Source organism: Ochotona curzoniae, unplaced genomic scaffold, assembly GCF_017591425.1.
Source record: "Ochotona curzoniae isolate NIBS_2020 unplaced genomic scaffold, NIBS_Ocur_1.0 patch24, whole genome shotgun sequence".
NCBI lineage: Eukaryota > Metazoa > Chordata > Mammalia > Lagomorpha > Ochotonidae > Ochotona > Ochotona curzoniae.
This window is the reverse complement of record NW_024466795.1, coordinates 140,455-159,343: the sequence shown is the minus strand read 5'-3', so window position 1 is coordinate 159,343 and position 18,889 is coordinate 140,455. Positions and strand designations below refer to the sequence as shown.

The window sequence follows — 18,889 nt, the reverse complement described above, 5'->3', positions numbered from 1 at the left end:
GGAAAGTAATGGAAGATGCCCAAGGGCTTGGATCCCTGTCACCCACGGGGGAGAGCTGGATGAAGGCTCAGGCTCCTGACTCTGGCCTGGTCAATGTCAGCCTGTGCAGCTCTCACTCTCCCTGTGTAACTCTGCCTTTCCAATACAGAAATAAATCTTCAAAACATAAAGAGAAGATAATGTACTGAAAAGGACATGGAAATCATAATTGACCATATGGATCAGTACACACTCCACACATGCATTAAAATGCCACAGTGTCCAGAAACGCATACAGTAATCATGTATGTGAAGATCAGGATATTTAGGACTTAAAGTCCCAGTTTCAAGCATGAGGCTGGCCTAGCATGGATTCTGGTTCAAGATGTTAAGCATTTTGGAGCTTCCATTGTTCTCTGTCTTCTGGAAACCCACCAGCTCTGGAAAAGCCATCTGCCTTGGCACACACAGCCCTGAAGAAAGGACCCGAGGCCTCTTCCACCCACCGCCCACCAGAGCGCACCACAGCCCAGCCTCAGATGGGGCAGCCTTGGCTCTCAGCTCCACTGCTCCCTGGGACAGTCTCAGCAGAAGCCTTCATTTCAAACAAATGAAAATAAACAGATGTACATTTCTATGTAAAACAATGGGATACAATAAACTTTTGGTCATTGTTTCCAGTTGCTAAATTATGAGAAATTTGGTATGTGCCATAGTATATGAAAGAGCTTCCAAAGAGGATGAATGATTGCAATTTAACTGACAGTAACTGAAAGATGATAAATGTGTCCTTTGGTTTCAGGATACAAGAATGACCATGGTTAGTCAGGATGCAGTTAATTACTGTTCACAATCATCTATTTGACTTTCCGTTTTCAACCTGAATTCAATTAAACATCAAAAGAAAGGCCAAACCAGGCAGCCTGATCCTATAGTGGCCCCTATACACACCCCATGGGCAATTGCACACATCCCTGTGTTCAACCAACTGTTGATGTGGATGTCCCTGGAAACTGATTTTTTAAATGAAATGAAGGTCACCATCAGTTGGCCCTGAGACAGGGGTTACTCTGGGTTGGACTGGCCCGTCTGGGGAGCCCTCCAAAGCACCAGGCTCTCTCTCTGCACAGATTGAAGTGTCTGTCACTGTTTGTAACAATCATTCTGACGGGGCCAGGGGACAGCACCTCGGAGTATTGATTTACATTTCCCTGACAGCTGCTACTGTTGAGCATTTTCCAAATATTGGCCATTTCTAGTTCTTCCAAGAACTCCAAACTAGTTCCTTTACCCATGTCTTAACTGGACTGACTGGATTGGTTTGCTTTGGTTTATTCTGGTTTTAACAAATACTGGCAAAAATGTATAGAAAGGGAAAATCACATACAAAGTTATCAGAAATATAAATTAGTACAACTATGGTAGAAAACACTGTGTTAATCTTTGAACTGCAGCTTCCGTATGATCTAGCAATCCCATCCTGAGCACACAACAGAAGACCTGAACTCATTGTGTCATGGAACCTGCTGCACTGCTTACAGCAGCACTGCTCACAATGGCCCAGATTTGACATCAACTAAGATGTCCATCATCAGATGAATGGATAGAGGAAATACAGTATACAAACATGATGGAATACTATTCAGCTATACAAAGAGTCCTGTCTTCTCATTTGCATCCAAATGGTTGGAAGTGGAGAACATTATGTTGAGTGAAATGAGCCAGACACTAAAATAAATACTGCATGCTGTCTCTCATGTGGGAGCTAAAAATGGAAACAATGTATTCCGTCTAAACACAGAATGCTAAGACTGGAGACCAGAGAAGAAGAGGAGTTAAAGGAGTTGTGACCAAGATAAAGAGAGGGACTGAGAGTGGGAGGGGTTCAGTGTCAGGCATGACATCCCCCCAGTCCCTGACTCTGAGGACCCCCGAGAAGAGTAGGTGGGTGCCCTGGCAGTGGGAGCTGCTCCCCACTGAACCCTGACAGCTGTCCCACACACAGGACCACAGGCCTCCACCTGCAAGGAGCTCGACTCTGCCCCAAGCTCCAAGGAGGCTGGAGGAGGACTCCAACCTCAAGAGGACAGCTCAGCTCTGTGAGAGCCTGCCCAGGAGCACGGCCACACCAGGCTTGGACTCTGACCAGGGAATGGGAACAGGGAGGAGTGTGGTTCTGAGCACCCAGGTGTGGTAACCTGTGATGCAGGAATGGAAAGCTAGCCATACCTGGGTCCCAGTGTGCACCTGACACCCCAGGAAGTGTCATCCTTGCTGGAGGGATTCGTGAACTCTGGTGAACACTCCTCCCATGAGACAAAACCTTCCCTAATGTTTGTTGTACTGTTTTGTATGCTTGTCACATGATGCAATTAAACACTAATACCATCTTATTTGGCTCTTTGGATTAATTGAGTGCCTTTTGTTAGCATGTATCACCATGTGCTGGGGTTACAGCTTTGATCAACAACCCTAAGTCTGTGCTTACGGGCCCTACATTCTAGAGGCTTCTCTAAAGCGAGATGCAGCCATTTCAGTGAGTTACCTAACAGTCTACTTGTTTATATGAAAGGCAGGGTCAGGGAAGGCACTGTGGCACTGGGCAGGGTAAGCTGCCACCTGCAATCCAAGCACCCCAGATGAGAGCATCTGTGTGACTCCTGACTGCCCTGCTCGCTGCTCGCCCACCTGGGAGAGCAGGGAAAGATGGTCCATGTGCTTGTGGCCCTGTACCCACATGGAGGCCTCAGTGGAGTTGTGGGCTCCTGGATCCAGCCCAGGACACAGCAACCTTTGGAGAGTGAACCAGTGGGTGAGAAATCCCTTGTGGATTTTCCACTGCCTTCCCTGGTACATCAAGAGGAAGGTGGATGGAAGCAGAACAGCCTGGACTCCAAGAAGCCCAGGATGTGTGGTGCTGGCCTTGGAAATGACAGAACTCACTGACCCACAGCACATGCTGCCGCTGGGCTGTTTTCATGAAGCAATGATCCCCGGACTAGCAGCAACAAGGCAGCTGACCACAGCGGAAAGTTTCCCTGGGTGGCAGGAGAGGGACCCTGCTAGGGCTTCAGTTCAAGAGTGAGAGGGGGTGGGAGGGACCACAGGGAGAGGAGGAAATGGTAAAGGAAGAGCTAAGAGGAGGTGAGGACAGGGGACAGGAATCTTTTGTTTTGTTTTAAGATTCATTTTTATTAGAAAGTCAGATACACAGAGAAGAGGAGAGACGGGGAAAAGTTCACTCCCCAAGTGGTCACAAATGGCTGGAGCTGAGTCAATTCAAAGTTAGGAGTCCACAGCTTCTTCTGGGTCTAAAATGGGAGTCCAGGGCCCCAAGTCTTTGGGTCTTCCTCTACTGCTTTCCCAGGCAGGGAGTGGGATGGGAAGCAGAGCTGCTGGGTTAGAAATGCCATCCATACGAGATCGAGGCACATGCAAGATGAAACTTTAGCCTCTAGGCCACTGGGCAGGGCCCAGAGCTCAGGATTCTAAAGCAGCAGGTGCCCAGGCCTCAACATGCTGAACCCTGAATATTAACAGGAATGTTCACAGAGCCCAGCTGGGATCCCAGCATTCTGTATTTAATGCATCCTGTGAGGCTGCCTGAAATCTAATATACTCCTAATGTGAATCAAGCTGAACAATAAAACACGCATGGGTCTAGGTATAACTAATCTTAAAAATGGGCACGTCCTGATCAGGTCTCTCAGGATCCCTCAGTCAGCTCCGGGCCTATCCTCAGGAGGGGACATCACACAGGCCTGGGCAGCCGGGCACAGGGTCAGGGCACAGTCCCTGGTACCCGCCTGGCCCTCAGGGTCTCAGTCCCAGGGCGGGTCTGGGCCAGGGAAGCAAGTGCAGGGGAGTCCCCACCTCCTCCAGGGTCACTTCCCCTCTCACAGCCTGAGTGAGCTCCTTCTGCCCGGACACTCGTGACGCGGGCACATCTCGCACTCCCATTGGGCGAGCGACTTCAGATGAGCCAATCAGCGCCGTCCTATCCCGGTTATAAAGTCGACTGCGAGGCTTCAGGATCGGAGTCCTCTGAGCGCTCCAGGATGAAGTCCGTGGCGCCCCGGACCCTCCTCCTGCTGCTCGCGGGGGCCCTGGCCCTGACCGAGACCCGGGCGGGTGAGTGCGGGTCGGGAGGGAGACGGGCTCTGCGGGGCAGGAGCGAGGGGGGCGCGGAGGGGACACGGGACCCCGGGAAGCCTCTCCCAGACCTCACACCCCCTACACCTCGCCATCTCACCGACCCCGGCTTATTCAAGACCCTCCCCTCTCCTCACCGCCTCATCTCGTGGTCCCCACACTCCCTTAGTCTCCTCCCCAACCCAGCTCCGCACTCCTCGGTCCCAAGGGTCCCGCTCCGGGCGGGGTCGGCCCTGGTCTCAGCCCCTCTCTCCCCCAGGCTCCCACTCCCTGATGTATTTCCACACCGCCGTGTCCCGGCCCGAACTCGGGGAGCCCCGCTTCTTCGCCGTGGGCTACGTGGACGACACGCAGTTCGTGCGCTTCGACAGCGACGCCGAGAACCCGAGAGTGGAACCGAGGACAGAATGGATACAGCAGATAGAGCCCGAGTACTGGGACCGGCAGACACAGATCTCCAAGAACAACGAACAGATGAACCGCGTGAACCTTCAGACCGCGCTCCTCTACTACAACCAGAGCGAGGCCGGTGAGTGACCCGACCCTCCCCACGTGCGCCCAGGGCGCTCCGGGTCCCCGGGGCCGAGGTCCCCCACCCCGAGACTGCGCGCCCCGCGGAGACCCTCGGCGGGAGGAGCCGCGGGACACGCCCGGGTTTCGCTTTCGGTTTCAGCTGAAATCCCCGCGGGTCGGTGAGGGCGGGGCGGAGCTGCGTGGCCAGGGCTGACCGCGGGCGGGACAGGCTCTCACACCTTCCAGAGGATGTCCGGCTGCGAGGTCGGGGCGGACGGGCGCCTCCTCCGCGGGTACCGGCAGTATGCCTATGATGGCACGGACTACATTGCCCTGAATGAGGACCTGAGCTCCTGGACCGCGGCCGACACGGCGGCTCAGAACACCAAGCGCAAGTGGGAGGCGGAGGGTGTTGCTGAGCAAGACAGGGCCTACCTGGAGGGCGAGTGCGTGGAGTGGCTGCGCAGATACCTGGAGATGGGAAAGGACACTCTGCAGAGAGCAGGTGCGCGGGGCTGGGAGGGGCCGCCCTCACCCACCTCCCCCGGGGCTGGGGCAGCAAGGAGGGGAGGAAAGTGGGAGCCAGGCCAGTGTACCCCTCTCCTGCCGGGCCACAGCAGGGACGTCCACCTGAGTTTGGGGTTCAGAGCCAGAGACCCACTGTTCCCTCAGGAGAGGAGGAACCCGGGGACGGACACGGGCGGGGGAGGGGCAGGCACAGAAGATTCTGGAAAGGACCCTCTCAGTACCCTGCACTCCACCAAGATTTTGTGATCTTCACACCTCCCAGGCCAGTCCTCAGCCTCAAGCCAGTGTACTGGGAGGTTTCATTCCAGGCAATCTTCCCCTCAGAGACCTGGGCCCTCCTACCCTAGCCAGATACCTGATTCTAGAACTTTCCAAACACTACATTTGTCGCATTGTCTTTATCCAGGCAGGGTCAGGGTTTTGACCTCCTCCACCACCCCATTTCCCCTGTCCACTCTCAGGAAGGTCACTGAGTGTAACTTTAGTGTCAGGGGAAGAACATGAAAGGCCTGAATTTTCCAAATCTCCCCTCAGACCCACCCATAACACAGGTGACTCACCACCCAGTCTCTGACCAGAAGGCCACCCTGAGGTGCTGGGCCCTGGGCTTCTACCCCAAGGACATCACACTCACCTGGCAGCGCGATGGGGAAGACCTGAACCAGGACATGGAGCTGGTGGAGACCAGGCCTACAGGGAACAGAACCTTCCAGAAGTGGGCAGCTGTGCTGGTGCCTTCTGGAGAGGAGCAGAGATACACGTGCCATGTGGTGCATGAGGGGCTGCCTGAGCCCCTCACCCTGAGATGGGGTAAGGAGGGCAGAGCGGACAGAGCCTTCAGCAAGGGTGGGAATGAGCCCTGGAGTCAGAGCCCCTTTTTGTCCCTTCCCCTCTCAGAGCCTCCTCAGCCCACTGTGCCCATGTGGGGAGTTGTCATCATTGCAGCCGTCCTGGTAGTTGTGGTCATTGGAGCTGTGATGATGATTAGGAGGAAGTGCTCAGGTAGGTTAGGGTGAGGGCTGGGTCTGAGTCCCCTGTCCCCCAGGGAGATGGTCCCCCTACCCCGTTCCTGGGCTGCACCATGCACACACACCTGCACCCCTCACTGAGCCCCAGGTGCTCACACTGGCTCTAGTGTGAATCTGAGTGAAGGTGGAGAACAAACACTCCAGGGGATGACTTTGTTCACAGGGACCTGAGTTCCAGCAGCACCAGGTCAGGGGGAGGTCCCAGCTGAGGACACACTTCCAGGGGAGGTGCCTCCTAACCTTTCCTGGGTCTGTAGCCACAGTTCTAGAAACTTCTCTGAGATGAACCAGTCCTGAGTCCCTGCCTCTCCCTGGATGTTTTCTCTCACAGGTGGGAAACGAGGGATCTACACTAAGGCTGCAGGTAAGCACTGGGGTGTGTTTGGGGATGGGGGAGTCCCCAAGGCTCTTGCTCTAGTCAGTTGCCCCTGGAGAAGCTGCCCCACCCACCCTGTAGCTCCTCCGTCAGCCACACCCCCGGGGCTCTCACCAACTCCTGATTGGTTCTGCCAGGTGGGGACAGTTCCCAGGGCTCTGACTCCTCTCTGAAAGTTTGAAAGGTGAGACCTGGAGGGCCTGGAGGGGAGAGGAACCTGGGTGGGGGGACACAGAGGGGCTGGAGGATTCCTTGAATCTGAACATTTTCACAGTGTGCTGTGCTGTTCCTGTCCCCAAAAACAATGACCTCAAAGTTTCACCTTGTGTCTGTAGTGTGAGACAACCGCCTTGTTGGGACAGACCTGCTGAAGTCCTCATCTTGGTTTTCTTCAAAAAGCCCTGCCCTCCCTTCCTGCCAAGGCAGCTGAGTGTGTTCCTGTGGGCACAGTGTGAGGTGGGAGCCTGGCCCTCCCAGCCCAGCACGGGCACCTCTGACCCTGTCTCAAGTCAGGTGCATCTGCTGCAGCTTCATCCTACACTGTACAATTCATTTTTAACAATTCCAATCACCAGGTGTTGCTGAGAAAATTAAAAGAGGAAATTACAAAAATTTGGGTGGGGGGCAGTTTGGGGAGGGGTTGGGGGGAATCCCAGTGCCTATGCAATTGTGTCATGCAATGAAATAATAAAATTTGACAGAGAGAAATAAACAGAAGCACCAAGAGCCTTCTAGAACCTGTGTTTCCTGTGTTGAGTCTGTTGCAGGTGGGGACAGGAGAGGCTGGGAGCCCCTGGGTGAGGATGGGGCTGTGCCCAGGCAGTGCTCCATCCATCATGCTTTCTCTTGGTCACTGCTGACCCGGTTCAGCTGCCCCTGTGTCCTGGTCTCTCTGGTAGGGCATGCCCACCAACAACTGCCATCACAGCACTCAGCCGTGGCTAGGCTGCCCTGTCTCATGGCCCAAGGCAATGGAGGCTGCATGGGTCCATGGCTGCCAAATCTAGGGCTTAAGTTCATCCCTCAGCTCCATCTTCCTGTATTCACTTTGTTCCTTAGTGTCATTGGCTGATTGCTTCTGCTCTTCCTGTGTGTGAGCTCTGGTGGCCTTCACTTCTGTGTGTGCAGGAGGCAGTGTAGGAGGGAAGCAGGAGGGCAGAGGACACTTGAGAGAAAGCACAGGCCGTGGGGACTCCAGCAGGAGGGGACCAGCTCAGCAGCAGCCACAGGCAGCCTCTGTCTCAGGCTCCACTGATGAACCACCGGGTCTGGAAGGGGCAGGTGCTACATACTCATCACTCAGCTGACTTTGCTGTGGGTCAAACTCAGTGCTGGGCAAGGTGGTCCAGGGTGGGTGTGAGGGCCAGAGCAGCTGGCTGTCTCACCATCATGGTCAGCATGAACTGCCCTGAGGGGATGACCATGAGGAAGGATGAAGGACACAGTTAGTCATCTGCAAAGAAGTTGTGGGGGAGGATGACGGCCAGTGCAAATGCCTTGGGCAGGAGCAAGTGCACACAGAGCAGGGAGCCATCAGGAAGGCTGGTCGGGACACCGCCATCCAGCAGGCTGCATGCACACTGAATGACTGGCCCTGGTTCTGAGTGAGATGCTAGTCATGAGACAGCTCTGAGCATAGGAAGGACGTGGGCAGCTTCTGTCCAAGGACCACCCTGGCTGCTGTGTGATGATGGGGCTGAGAGACTGCAAGGCCGGAGACAAAGCTCTACAGGCTCCTGTGAAGCCCAGGCAGGGATGCCAGTCACTGTGGTGGGTGTGGGCATGGGCAGAGTGGAGACGTGAGGTTCTGGATCCTTCTGCAGATGGATGCACAGCACTTCCTGTGGACTGCATCCAGGGAAAGAGGAGGAGGTGAGGAGGACACCCAGGGCTTCAGGCCGTGCCGTTGGGTGGATGGCATCACCGTAGGAGAAGGGCAACCCGGGAGGGTGCATTCCATAAGAGACCACCCAGGCATTCAGTGCAGAAACCAGGATGTTGGTGAGAAGTGACACTGCAGGGCTGGCAGTGACCACGAGGAGAAGAAATATCTGTGTGGGAGACTCACTGAGGACTGGGCTCCACATGAACCACATTTGCATTCAGGAGCAGAGATGGAGCACCCAGGGAGTGAGTGAGAATCATGAGAGAGGGTGCAAGAAGGAGCACTGGGTCTGCAGGGCTAAGTCGAGGGGGAGAGAGAGGGGGTAAAACCACAGCCCCACTACCTGCAGGGCTAGGGTCACTGTAAGAGTCAGGGTCCACAGACATGTTGAGGGGATCCCGTGAGCACTGGGAGGGCTGGGACAGTCTGGAGCAGTCAGGGGCTCTGCAAGTGGCTCAGGTGGATGCTGATGGCACCACCTCCAGAGCACACTCTGGCAGCAGGAGGGAGACAGGACTCCCACCTGGACCTCAGCCTCCCCTGAAGGATGGTCACGTGAGCACACCTGGGCCCTGGACACCACACAGTGAGGGACAGCTCTGGCAGAGATCTGGGTGCAAGGAGCCTAGTTTACAGCAGTGTCACTTATGATCCAGGTTTACTAAGTGGGAAACACATACACCTGGTTCTGAGCCACACCTTCCCCTGACCTCTGACCTTCTCTATGCTGCTGTGCTGGGCAATGGTGCCAGGCAGGGAAGGGAGTTCCAAGTCCAGGCCTCACCCTCACCAGGCACCTTCCTGTTTAGCTGGGATGTCGGGGGGGAGGGGCAGTCACTACATTCTTACCTTGTGATGTTTCAGCTCCCAGTGTTCACATGCCAGACAGGGCACAGCCAAGGTCAAAGCGTCTGTGTTCTCTGAGAGCCCCAAGATCAACATTGCTGTCACCCACATTGGGAACCCCTGGGCCTGTGAACAAAGAGTGCTACAAGATAGGGAAGGCATAAAAAATTGTTTTTATTTATTTGAAGATTTTCTTTTCATCTTTTTGAAAAGGAGAGTGTTCTCCCATCCTCTGGCTCTCTCCCCAAATGTCCACACAGCTTGAGGAGGGGCACGCCAAAGCCCAGAGCCCAGAATTCAGTCCAAGTGTCCTGGTGCATCATCTGCTGCTTCCCAGGGCGTGCACTGGGTGGACACTGGGCAGGAAGTGGAGCCAGAACCCCAAGAGAACACTGAGAGTGGATCAGGTGTCCCATGGAGACACTCCCGGGCAGCCCAGGAGGAAGGTTCAGGAAGAGGCCACAGCTGAACACACAGAACCTCCCTGTATCCTGCTGCCTCACATGGTGCCCCACATGGATTCTCCCTCCTTGGAGCCCACAATGAAATCTAGGAGTTTCTCATTTGCCCTTCACCTGGCTGTGTGACACTGTAGCTGATTCAATGAAGAGAAAATACAGAGACCCTGGTTGAGGCTGCACAGGCAGGAGCAGAATCCATGGCCTCACCCTGGGTGGTCCCAGGTGGGAACCAGATCCCTACTGCTGGGCACAGAGGGCACAGCTCACACCCCTGACCCTGATGTTGGACCCGGGCCTGCACCAGGACTGCTATCCCTGGGACCCTGATTTTTACATTAGAGATGTCACTGACAGTCTGGGGGTCCTAATGCTGCAGCTCTGAGGTGAGATAGAAATGCTTCTGTTGGGGCACAGCATGGTGGGCCAGTAGCTAAATCCTCACCTTGCATCTGCTGGGATCCCATAGGGGCTCTGGTTCATGTTCTGGCTGTTCTGCTTTCCATCCAATTTCCTGCTTGTGTCCAGCAAAAGCAGCAGAGGATGAACCAAAGTCTTGGGACCCTGCACCCATGTGGTAGACCTGGAAGAAGCTCCTGCCTCCTGGCTCTGGATTGTCTCATCACTGGCCATTACAGCCACTTGGGGAGTGAGCCAGCAGATGGAAGATCTTTCTCTTTGTATCTCCTTCTCTCTGTAAATCTGCCTTTCCAATAAAAAATTTTTTTTAAATCACATCAATGAAAGAACTAGAAGAGACAAAACAATGGAAAAAGTATTCCAATATCCAGGCTTAGAAGGGTTAATATGATTAAATCATCCATGGTGCTCCAAGCAACTTACATATTCAATTTGATCCCAATAAATTTGTCGACTTTGTCCACAAAGAAACAAGATCAAACAAAACTCCAGATTAGCAGATGAGAAATAAGAGGCAGAGCCACGTAAGTGAAAGTGAAACTAAGAGAAGTGTGAAATATTAATCAAAACAAAAAATGGCTTGAGAAAAATAAGATAGTCAAATATTTAGCCAGGCTAACAAACAGTGTTATCAAAACTCTGATAAGTAAAATTACAAATTAGGGCCCAGTGCTGTGGCCTAGCGGCTAAAGTGCTCACCTTGAACGTGCTGGGATCCCATATGAGCCCTGGTTCTACTCCCAGCGGCCTGCTTCCCATCCAGCTCTCCCTGCTTGTGGCCTGGGAAAGCAATCGAGGACGGCCCAAATCTTTGGGACCATGAACCCACATGGGAGACCCGGAGGAGGTTCCTGGTTCCTGGCTTCGAATCGGCGCAGCACCAGCTGTTGCGGTCACTTGAAGAGCAAATCATCGGACAGAGGTTCTTTCTCTCTGTCTCTCCTCCTTGCTGTATATCTGACTTTGTAAGAAAAAATAATTAAACATTATTATTATTATTATTATTATTATTATTATTATTATTATTACCCTCCTCCAAAGCAGGGTCCCAAGACCTTGGGCCATTCTCTACTGCCTTCCCTGGCCACAATCAGGGAGCTGAATGGGAAGTGGAGCTGCAAGGGTTAGAACCGGTGCCGACATGGGATCCGGCTCATACAAGGTAGAACTTTGGCCACTAGGCCACTGCTCCAGGCCCAAAAACAAATCTTAAAACAAAGAAAACCAAAGAGCCTGGTGCTGTACCCTAGCAGCTAATGTCAGAAATCCCACACTCACTGGTTCACTCCCCAGATGGTCACTGAGCCAGGGCTGCGCCAGGCCAAAGCAGGATCCACCGCCTTCCTCCTTCTCCCCGATGGCTGCAGAGTCCCAGCAGTCAGGCCAGCTTCTGCTGCTCTTCCAGGCACAAGGGCAGGGAGCTGACTGAGAAGTGGAGCACACAGGACTCTGTTCAACAGCCACATGGGACACTGGCATTGCTGGCAGCACTTTCCATGTTACACCACAATGCCAGCCTCTCATAAGAAAGCTTCAGAAATAATTAACTCCTTCAACTTGTAAGTTTGATTCAAATAAAAACAAAGCCTCCAAGCACGTGAAGACTTATGGCTGATGACACCTGAGTACTGTAAGTGATATTTTAAGGTCAGTTAAACTTGGGGTATCAAAGCATCTAACATACATGCAGCAATGTGAGAGAGGCAACAACACTGAGTAATATAGGACAGCACACACCAGCAGGTGCACCTTGCACGGTGCCTGAACAAACTCTCCTCCCACCTGCTTTGTGATTTGTAAGGACCCAGGGAGACCCCCAAGGGTCCCTTGTCCTCTCCTGCTCCCAGGCAGGCCCTGGTCCAATCTTGCTGCAGGCTCAGCTCCTCGCCCAGCTCAGGCTGCATCACAGGAGCTCTCTGCCACCGCTGCCTGGCCTGGGAGAGGCTTGTCCCTAAGGAGCATCCAAAAGAAGTCAGGAGCAACTAGGACCAGCAGGAAAGGACAGAGACCCCTCCCACCCACACAGGCTGACCCAGAGGCGGCAGCTGCTAGACTGCTTCCTGTGTGTCCACCTCATTCATTCCTCACTCATTCAGTCCCGCCTCCCATCAGGGCACCTCCCAGGAGCACTGACCCTGCTCTTCAGCACCAGCATCCCAGGCCCTGTCCCCACCCCACAGGTCACCCCAGCTCTGTCCCAACACAGGGGCTGTCTTGGGGTGGGCGACTCTGGAATGCAAGTCCTAAACCACACCCAGATGTCCCTGCAACAGGACCAGCCCCTCCTGCTCTGTAGGATCCTGTGGCCCTTGTCCCTGGGGTCTGCACAGACTCCTGCACATGTGTCACCATGGAAATGGAGCCCTGCCTGTGCCCCGCCCTCACACCTGAACCTCCCAGACTCAACAGGGAGATGCCTGCCAACACAAACATTTCCCCATCATACACAGGGATACAGACATCACGGATAATCCACATGGCACAGCTGCACTCACTCATGATTGTGAATTCTTTAATCCACACTGACACATGGAGAAATGCAATTCCTTCATTTTGTTGCTTTGATTTCCTTATTTTGGTTGTAAAAGGAATGCCTTCATAATAAGAGGAATCTTAACACACCGTATCACAGGCTGGCATCTTTTTTTTTTTTTTTGCTTTTTATGATTTTTTAATAAACATTTATTATTTTAATAAGCATTTATTAAAGGCAGATTTGCAACCAGAAAAGGACAGATGGAGAGATTCTTCCACTTGCTGGTTCACTCAGCAAGAGGCCTCAATGGCCAGAGCTGAGCCGATCTGAATCCAGGAGCCAGGATCTTCATCAGGATCTCCCATGTGGGTTCAGGGGCTCCAGGACTTGGGCCATCCTATGCTGCCATCCCAGTTCATAACAAGGAGCCAGACTGGAAGTACAGTAGCCATAATACTAACTGGCACCCATATGGGATCCTGGCATTGCTGGAAACAACTTTATCCAAAGTGCCATAATGCCTTCCCCATTGTTTTTCCAATTAGGAAATAAGGAAATAGAAGGGCTCAGGATACTGTTGATGAGACCACAGCATGGGGGATCAGGCCCCTCTCTGCAGATGGTAGGCTGCCTCAAGTGGAACCAGGGGACACAGTAGACAGCATGGCCTGCCAGCTTGGATTTCTCTTGGCATGGTCTCATGGCGCCACCTGCTGGTCAATTGGGACAATGGCTCACAGACTGCAGAACAGAGCACCAATGTTCCAGGGAGGCATTTTATCCACTCTGGACCTCCCCCTCCCTCAGCTACTCAAAACACATCCAGAACTCCTGGGGAGGACGCTGACATCACACAAGAGCTTGTATCACCCCCTTTGTCAGCCCTGGCTACTCTCATGCAGCACTGTCCACATGGAACCCTGCCATTACTGTCACCACAGAGCAAAGGATTAAGGGCCACAGGGTGGAGGACAAGACCCAAGAGCAACCCCCACATGTCCACATAGCCTTGAACATGTAATCCTGGGCTACAGAGGGTCACACTCATTCCTTCTGCTGGAGCCCCTTCAACAGGCCAGGCCATCTCCCTACTGCGATGCCCCCTCGCTGCACTCAGTCTGTTTTCCCTCCCCAACCCTGAGCCAGCCTCTCCCACTCACAGAGCTCAGCAGGAGGCCAGGCCATCACATGCCCAGAGCAGCAACCCTGGGATGCCTGAGATGGCCCTGCCCTGCCTGGGAAACCCCAGAATAAGGAGGTTGTCAAGCTCCACCATGCCACCTTCCAGGCTGCACTGCATCCACCTATCCCTGCAGACAGGTGCACCCACAGGATGCAGCAGGCCTGAGGCTCCACAGCTGTCCTGCCCTGCCCTAGCACAGACCCAGCCAGCCCACAACCCTCAGTGGATTCTCTTTCCCGTGGAGACTGGGGGATTCTGCCTGCTTTCCACACCCTCAATCTGCCATGGCCACCCTCAGCACAGACACCCTCCCAGACAGGGATTTCCACACTGAGTTCTTGATCCATTTCTTCTGCTCACAACCTTGGTGACGGAGAACACCCTAGGTGACCTGTCCCCTGAGAGAGGGCCTTGTAAAGGCCACCAGCACCAGAGCAGGAATCCTGAGCAATCCCTACCTCATTGGACACTTTTCCATTGGGAACCAGAAGTGACACGTCCTCCGTGGGAGAGTCCACAGAGAGAACAGGAGCCACCTCACACCTGCCCTGACCTTCCGGAGGTGTTATCCGGACGAGGTTCACTGGCTGTGACACAGAGGCTATGTCCTCCCGTGGTACCTAGGCCACAGTGATGCCTGATCATGGAGATGGGGTCATGGATGAGAGAGTGTAGGGGGCAGCCCACACTGGAGGAGACCCCCACACAAACCCAGGCCCATGGCCCTGACCCATGCCCAGCCCTTTCCCCAAACTGGATATACAGTGGCACAAACCTCCCTGGAACTCGCCAATCTTATCCCTCAGCCAAGTCTCTTTTTTAATTTTTTTAATTTTATTTTTGAATTTTCTAGTACCTTTATGTATAGTCTGGGATTCCCCTCCCCCCAATTTCCATCCCCTGACTGATTTTTCCCATATTGTCACAACAGTACATTTCTTCATAAGGAGTTACAATTCCATCAGTCTGCTATTTAAGTGTGCCCCAACATTGCTGGTACAGACAATGTCAGACAGTCCATCATCCCATTGTCTAGATATGTCCAACACTTTCATTGGGAGTCCATCTTTTGTTTGGAAGTAGAGATGCATGTTGCATTGTGTCTTCACATCTGGATATGGTAGTCTCCATTACTCCATCACTATACATTCCAATTTGCATGATGGCTTCCTTATATTAGAGAGAACATATGGTATTTGTCTTTGGGGATTGACTTATTTCACTGAGCATAATGGTCTCTAGTTGGGACCATCTAGTTGCAAATGGTATAATTTCATTCTTTTTAATGGCTGAATAATATTCCATAGAGTAGATGTGCCACAGTTTCTTTAGTCACTCATCTTTGAATGGGCATCTGGGTTGTTTCCATGTCTTTCCTATTGTAGACTGTGCTGCTGCTGAAAATATAAGATTACAGATCCCTGTCTGATATATAGTTTTAATTTATTTTGGGTATATTCCTAGGAGCAGGATAGCTGGATCATATGACAGATTTATTTGCAGTTCTCTAAGCACTCTGCGTACTGATTTCCACAGTGGTTGTACTAGCCTGCACTCCCACCAGCACTGAAGAGGGATACCTTTCTCCCCACATCTGCACCAGCAGGTGTTGTTAGTTGAGTTCTGAATGTAGGCCAGTCTCACTGGAGGTAGGTGGTAACTCAGTGTGATTTTCATTTTATCTCTGGGATGTTTCAGGAGCCTGAGCATCTTTTCATAGGTCTGTTATTCAACTGAGTCTGTTCTTTCGAAAAATGTCCATTTCCGTTGCCCATTTTTATTACATGATTTTTTTTTTTTTTTACTCTCCCTGGGTTTCTTATGCTCTTTGTAAATCCTGGATATTAGTTCCCTATCATTTGTGTAGTGTGCAAAAATTTTCTCCCATTCTGTTAGTTGCTTCTTCACTTTGTTGATTGTTTCCTTTGCTGTACAGAAGCTTCTTAGCTTGATGTAGTCCCATTTGTTTATTTTGGCTTTGACTGCCTGTGCTTTTAGCATCATTTATAATAAGAAGACTTTCTCCATACCTATTTCTGGGAGAGTATTTCCTGTGTTTTTGTTTAATAGTTTGATGGTTTCTGGGTGCAGAGTTAGGTCCTTGGTCCATTTAGAGCTGATTTTCATATACTGTGACAGGCGTGTGTCTTCCTTCTTTATTCTGCAAGCTGCTACCCAGTTGTCCCAACAGCATTTGTTGAATAGACCAGGCTTTTTCCCTGGATTGCTTTCAGTTTTTTGTCAAAGATTAGTTGTCTATACATGTGTGGGCTCCCTTCTGGAGTTTCTATTCTGTTCCATTGATCTTCTTTGTTTCTGTACCGGTACCAGACTATTTTTATAACCACTGCTCTGTAGTATACCTTGAAGTCTGGTGTTGTAATTCCTCTTACTTGATTTTTATTCTTCAGGATAATTTTGGCTATTCATGGTCTCTTGTTATTACAGATGAACTTTTGTATCTTCTTTTCTATTTCTGAGAAGAACATTTTTGGGATTTTGACTGAGATTGCATTGAACCTGTGTATTACTTTTGGTAATATGGTCATTTTGATGATGTTGATCCTGCCAATCCAGGAACATGGTAAGTTTCTCCATTTTTCAATATCTTTTTCTATTTCCTTTTAAAATGTTTTATAGTTTTCATCATAGAGGTCTTCTACATATTTAGTTAGCTTAATTCCTAGGTATTTAAGATTCTTCTCCATTATTATTATTTTTTTTTAAAGATTTATTTTTCTTTGAAAGGTGGATATACAGAGAGGAGAGACAGAGAGGAAGATCTTCCGTCCGATGATTCACTCCCCAAGTGAGCGCAACGGCCGATGCTATGCTGATCCGAATTAGGAGCCTCTTCCGGGTCTCCCATGTGGGTGCAGGGTCCCAAAGCTTTGGACCATCCTCGACTGCTTTCCCAGGCCACAGGCAGGGAGCTGGATGGGAAGCAGGGCCGCCATATCGGATCCCAGGCATGCAAGGCGAGGACTATAACCACTGCACCACCGCGCCGGGCCCTCCTCTCCTTATTTTAAAGAGACTGTACTTACAATTTCTGTAGTGATGACAGTGGACATCCCTGTCTAGTTCGAGATCTTAGTAGAAAGGTTTCCAGTTTTTCCCCATTTAGAATAATTCTGGCATTGGTTTTTCATAAACTGCTTTGATTGTGTTGTAGAATGTTCCTTCTATGCCTATCTTGCTTAGGGTTTTTAGCATGAAGTGGTGTTGGATTTTATCAAATGTCTTTTCTGCATCTATTGAGATGATCATGTAGTTTTTATTTTTCATTTTATTGATATAATGTATCCCATTTATTGACTTGCACATGTTGAACCATCCCTGCATGCTTGGGATGAATCCTACCTGGTTCGGGTGAATGATCTGCCTGATGTTCTATTGATCCTGTTGGCTAGTATTTTGCTGAAGATCATTATTTCTATGTTCATCAAAGATATAGGTCTGTGCAATGGACTGGCTCGGGCAGGAACAATCAGTCCAACGGGAACAGGACCCCGGGAATGGTGGGCAAGGATTTTTCGAGTGACAAACAGACACGACAACTCAAGGCAGTTGTATCTGAGTGCATTTTGCAAAAGCAAGGCATCAACTTATATACAATAGATTATTGCAAAGGGACATTTTCTTTGTTTATTCATGTGGTTACATTTCTACAAACAATTATTCCAGGGAGGTAAGCAGGTCTGTTGAGAAACGATTGTCCTCTAACAGCCTAGTGAAAGACTGCAGTTGCTATTTCTTGTGGATGCTTTTTGGCACCAGCTCCAGTTTTAATCGTTATGCAGTTAGCTCTCGTTGTGTTTTGTTCTTTACATTAGTTTTAATATTAACCTGCCTATTTTTCTTAGTTTTTCTTCCTGTACGGCGTTTAATATTTTAAAGCTTTTAGCTTTAAAGCTATAGATTTCTACTATAATCTTCTTTTTAGGAATTCTCAAAAACAGTCCCAGCTAGATTTATTAAAGCTAGTGACTTGATAGTTTTTCTCTGATACTGTTTGTAATCCTTGTCCTGTCTCCTGTCAGAAGGCTTCATAGAACTATAAAGGAACATTGACCTTTGCTGCACATAAATAGTATTATTCCAGCCATAAAGATAAGAGCAAAGAGAGTACAGTCAGGAATGCCAAGACCACTAGAGATGCAGCCGAATCCAGGAGGCATCCTTCCTTGAAGCTTCTGCCTCGGCCTGGTGATTTCTCACGCAGGCTCCACTGGAGGTGGCGTGACAGGTCTGTAGTTCTCCTTTTCTGTTATTTCTCTATCTGGCTTTAGCATAAGGTAATTTTGGTTTCATACAAACAGTTGGAAGAATTACCTCTCTTTCTGTTGTTTAAAAGCTTGTGTAGGATTGGGATAAGTTCCTCTTGAAATGTTTGGTAGAATTCAACAGTGAAGCCATCTGGTCCAGGACTTTTCTTGGTTGGGAGGGCTTTAATTACTGATTCAATCTCAGTCCATGTTATAGGTCTATTTAGATTGTTAATTGCTTCTTGATTCAATTTTGGTGGATTGTATGTGTCCAAAAATCTATCCATCTCTTCTAGGTCTTCTGATTTGTTCACATATAGTTGCTTGTAATAGTTCCTAATAATTCTCTGTGTTTCTGAGGTATCTGTTGTCATGTTTCCTTTCTCATCTCTGATGCTATTGACACATATCTTCTCCCTCATTTTTTGATTAGTTGGGCTAGTGGGAAGTCTATATTGTTGATTTTCTCAAAGAATCAGCTTTTTGATTCATTGATCTATTTTTTTAAAGATTTATTTTTTTTTTTTATTGGAAAGGTGGATATACAGAGAGGAGAGACAGAGAAGAAGATCTTCCCTCCAATGATTCACTCCCCAAGTGAGCACAACGGCCGATGCTATGCCGATCCAAAGCCAGGAGCCTCTTCCGGGTCTCCCATGTGGGTGCAGGGTCCCAAAGCTTTGGGCCATCCTTGACTGCTTTCCTGGGCCACAGGCAGGGAGCTGGAAGGGAAGCGGGGCCGCCGGGATTAGAACCGGCGCCCATATGGGATCCTGG

At 50.6% G+C, this 18,889-nt stretch overlaps 1 protein-coding gene across 1 annotated transcript; it reads left to right on the top strand.

Moving 5' to 3' along the window:
• The first annotated feature begins 4,037 nt into the window (after nucleotides 1-4,037).
• Nucleotides 4,038-7,154, top strand: LOC121166811 (patr class I histocompatibility antigen, B-2 alpha chain-like). Its single transcript, XM_040996100.1, has 8 exons — nucleotides 4,038-4,110; nucleotides 4,391-4,660; nucleotides 4,874-5,149; nucleotides 5,707-5,982; nucleotides 6,070-6,174; nucleotides 6,532-6,564; nucleotides 6,714-6,760; nucleotides 6,912-7,154. The coding sequence occupies exons 1-7, from the start codon at nucleotides 4,038-4,040 to the stop codon at nucleotides 6,755-6,757; spliced, it is 1,077 nt and encodes a 358-aa protein (XP_040852034.1). The 3' UTR covers nucleotides 6,758-6,760; nucleotides 6,912-7,154.
• The last annotated feature ends 11,735 nt before the right edge of the window (nucleotides 7,155-18,889 follow it).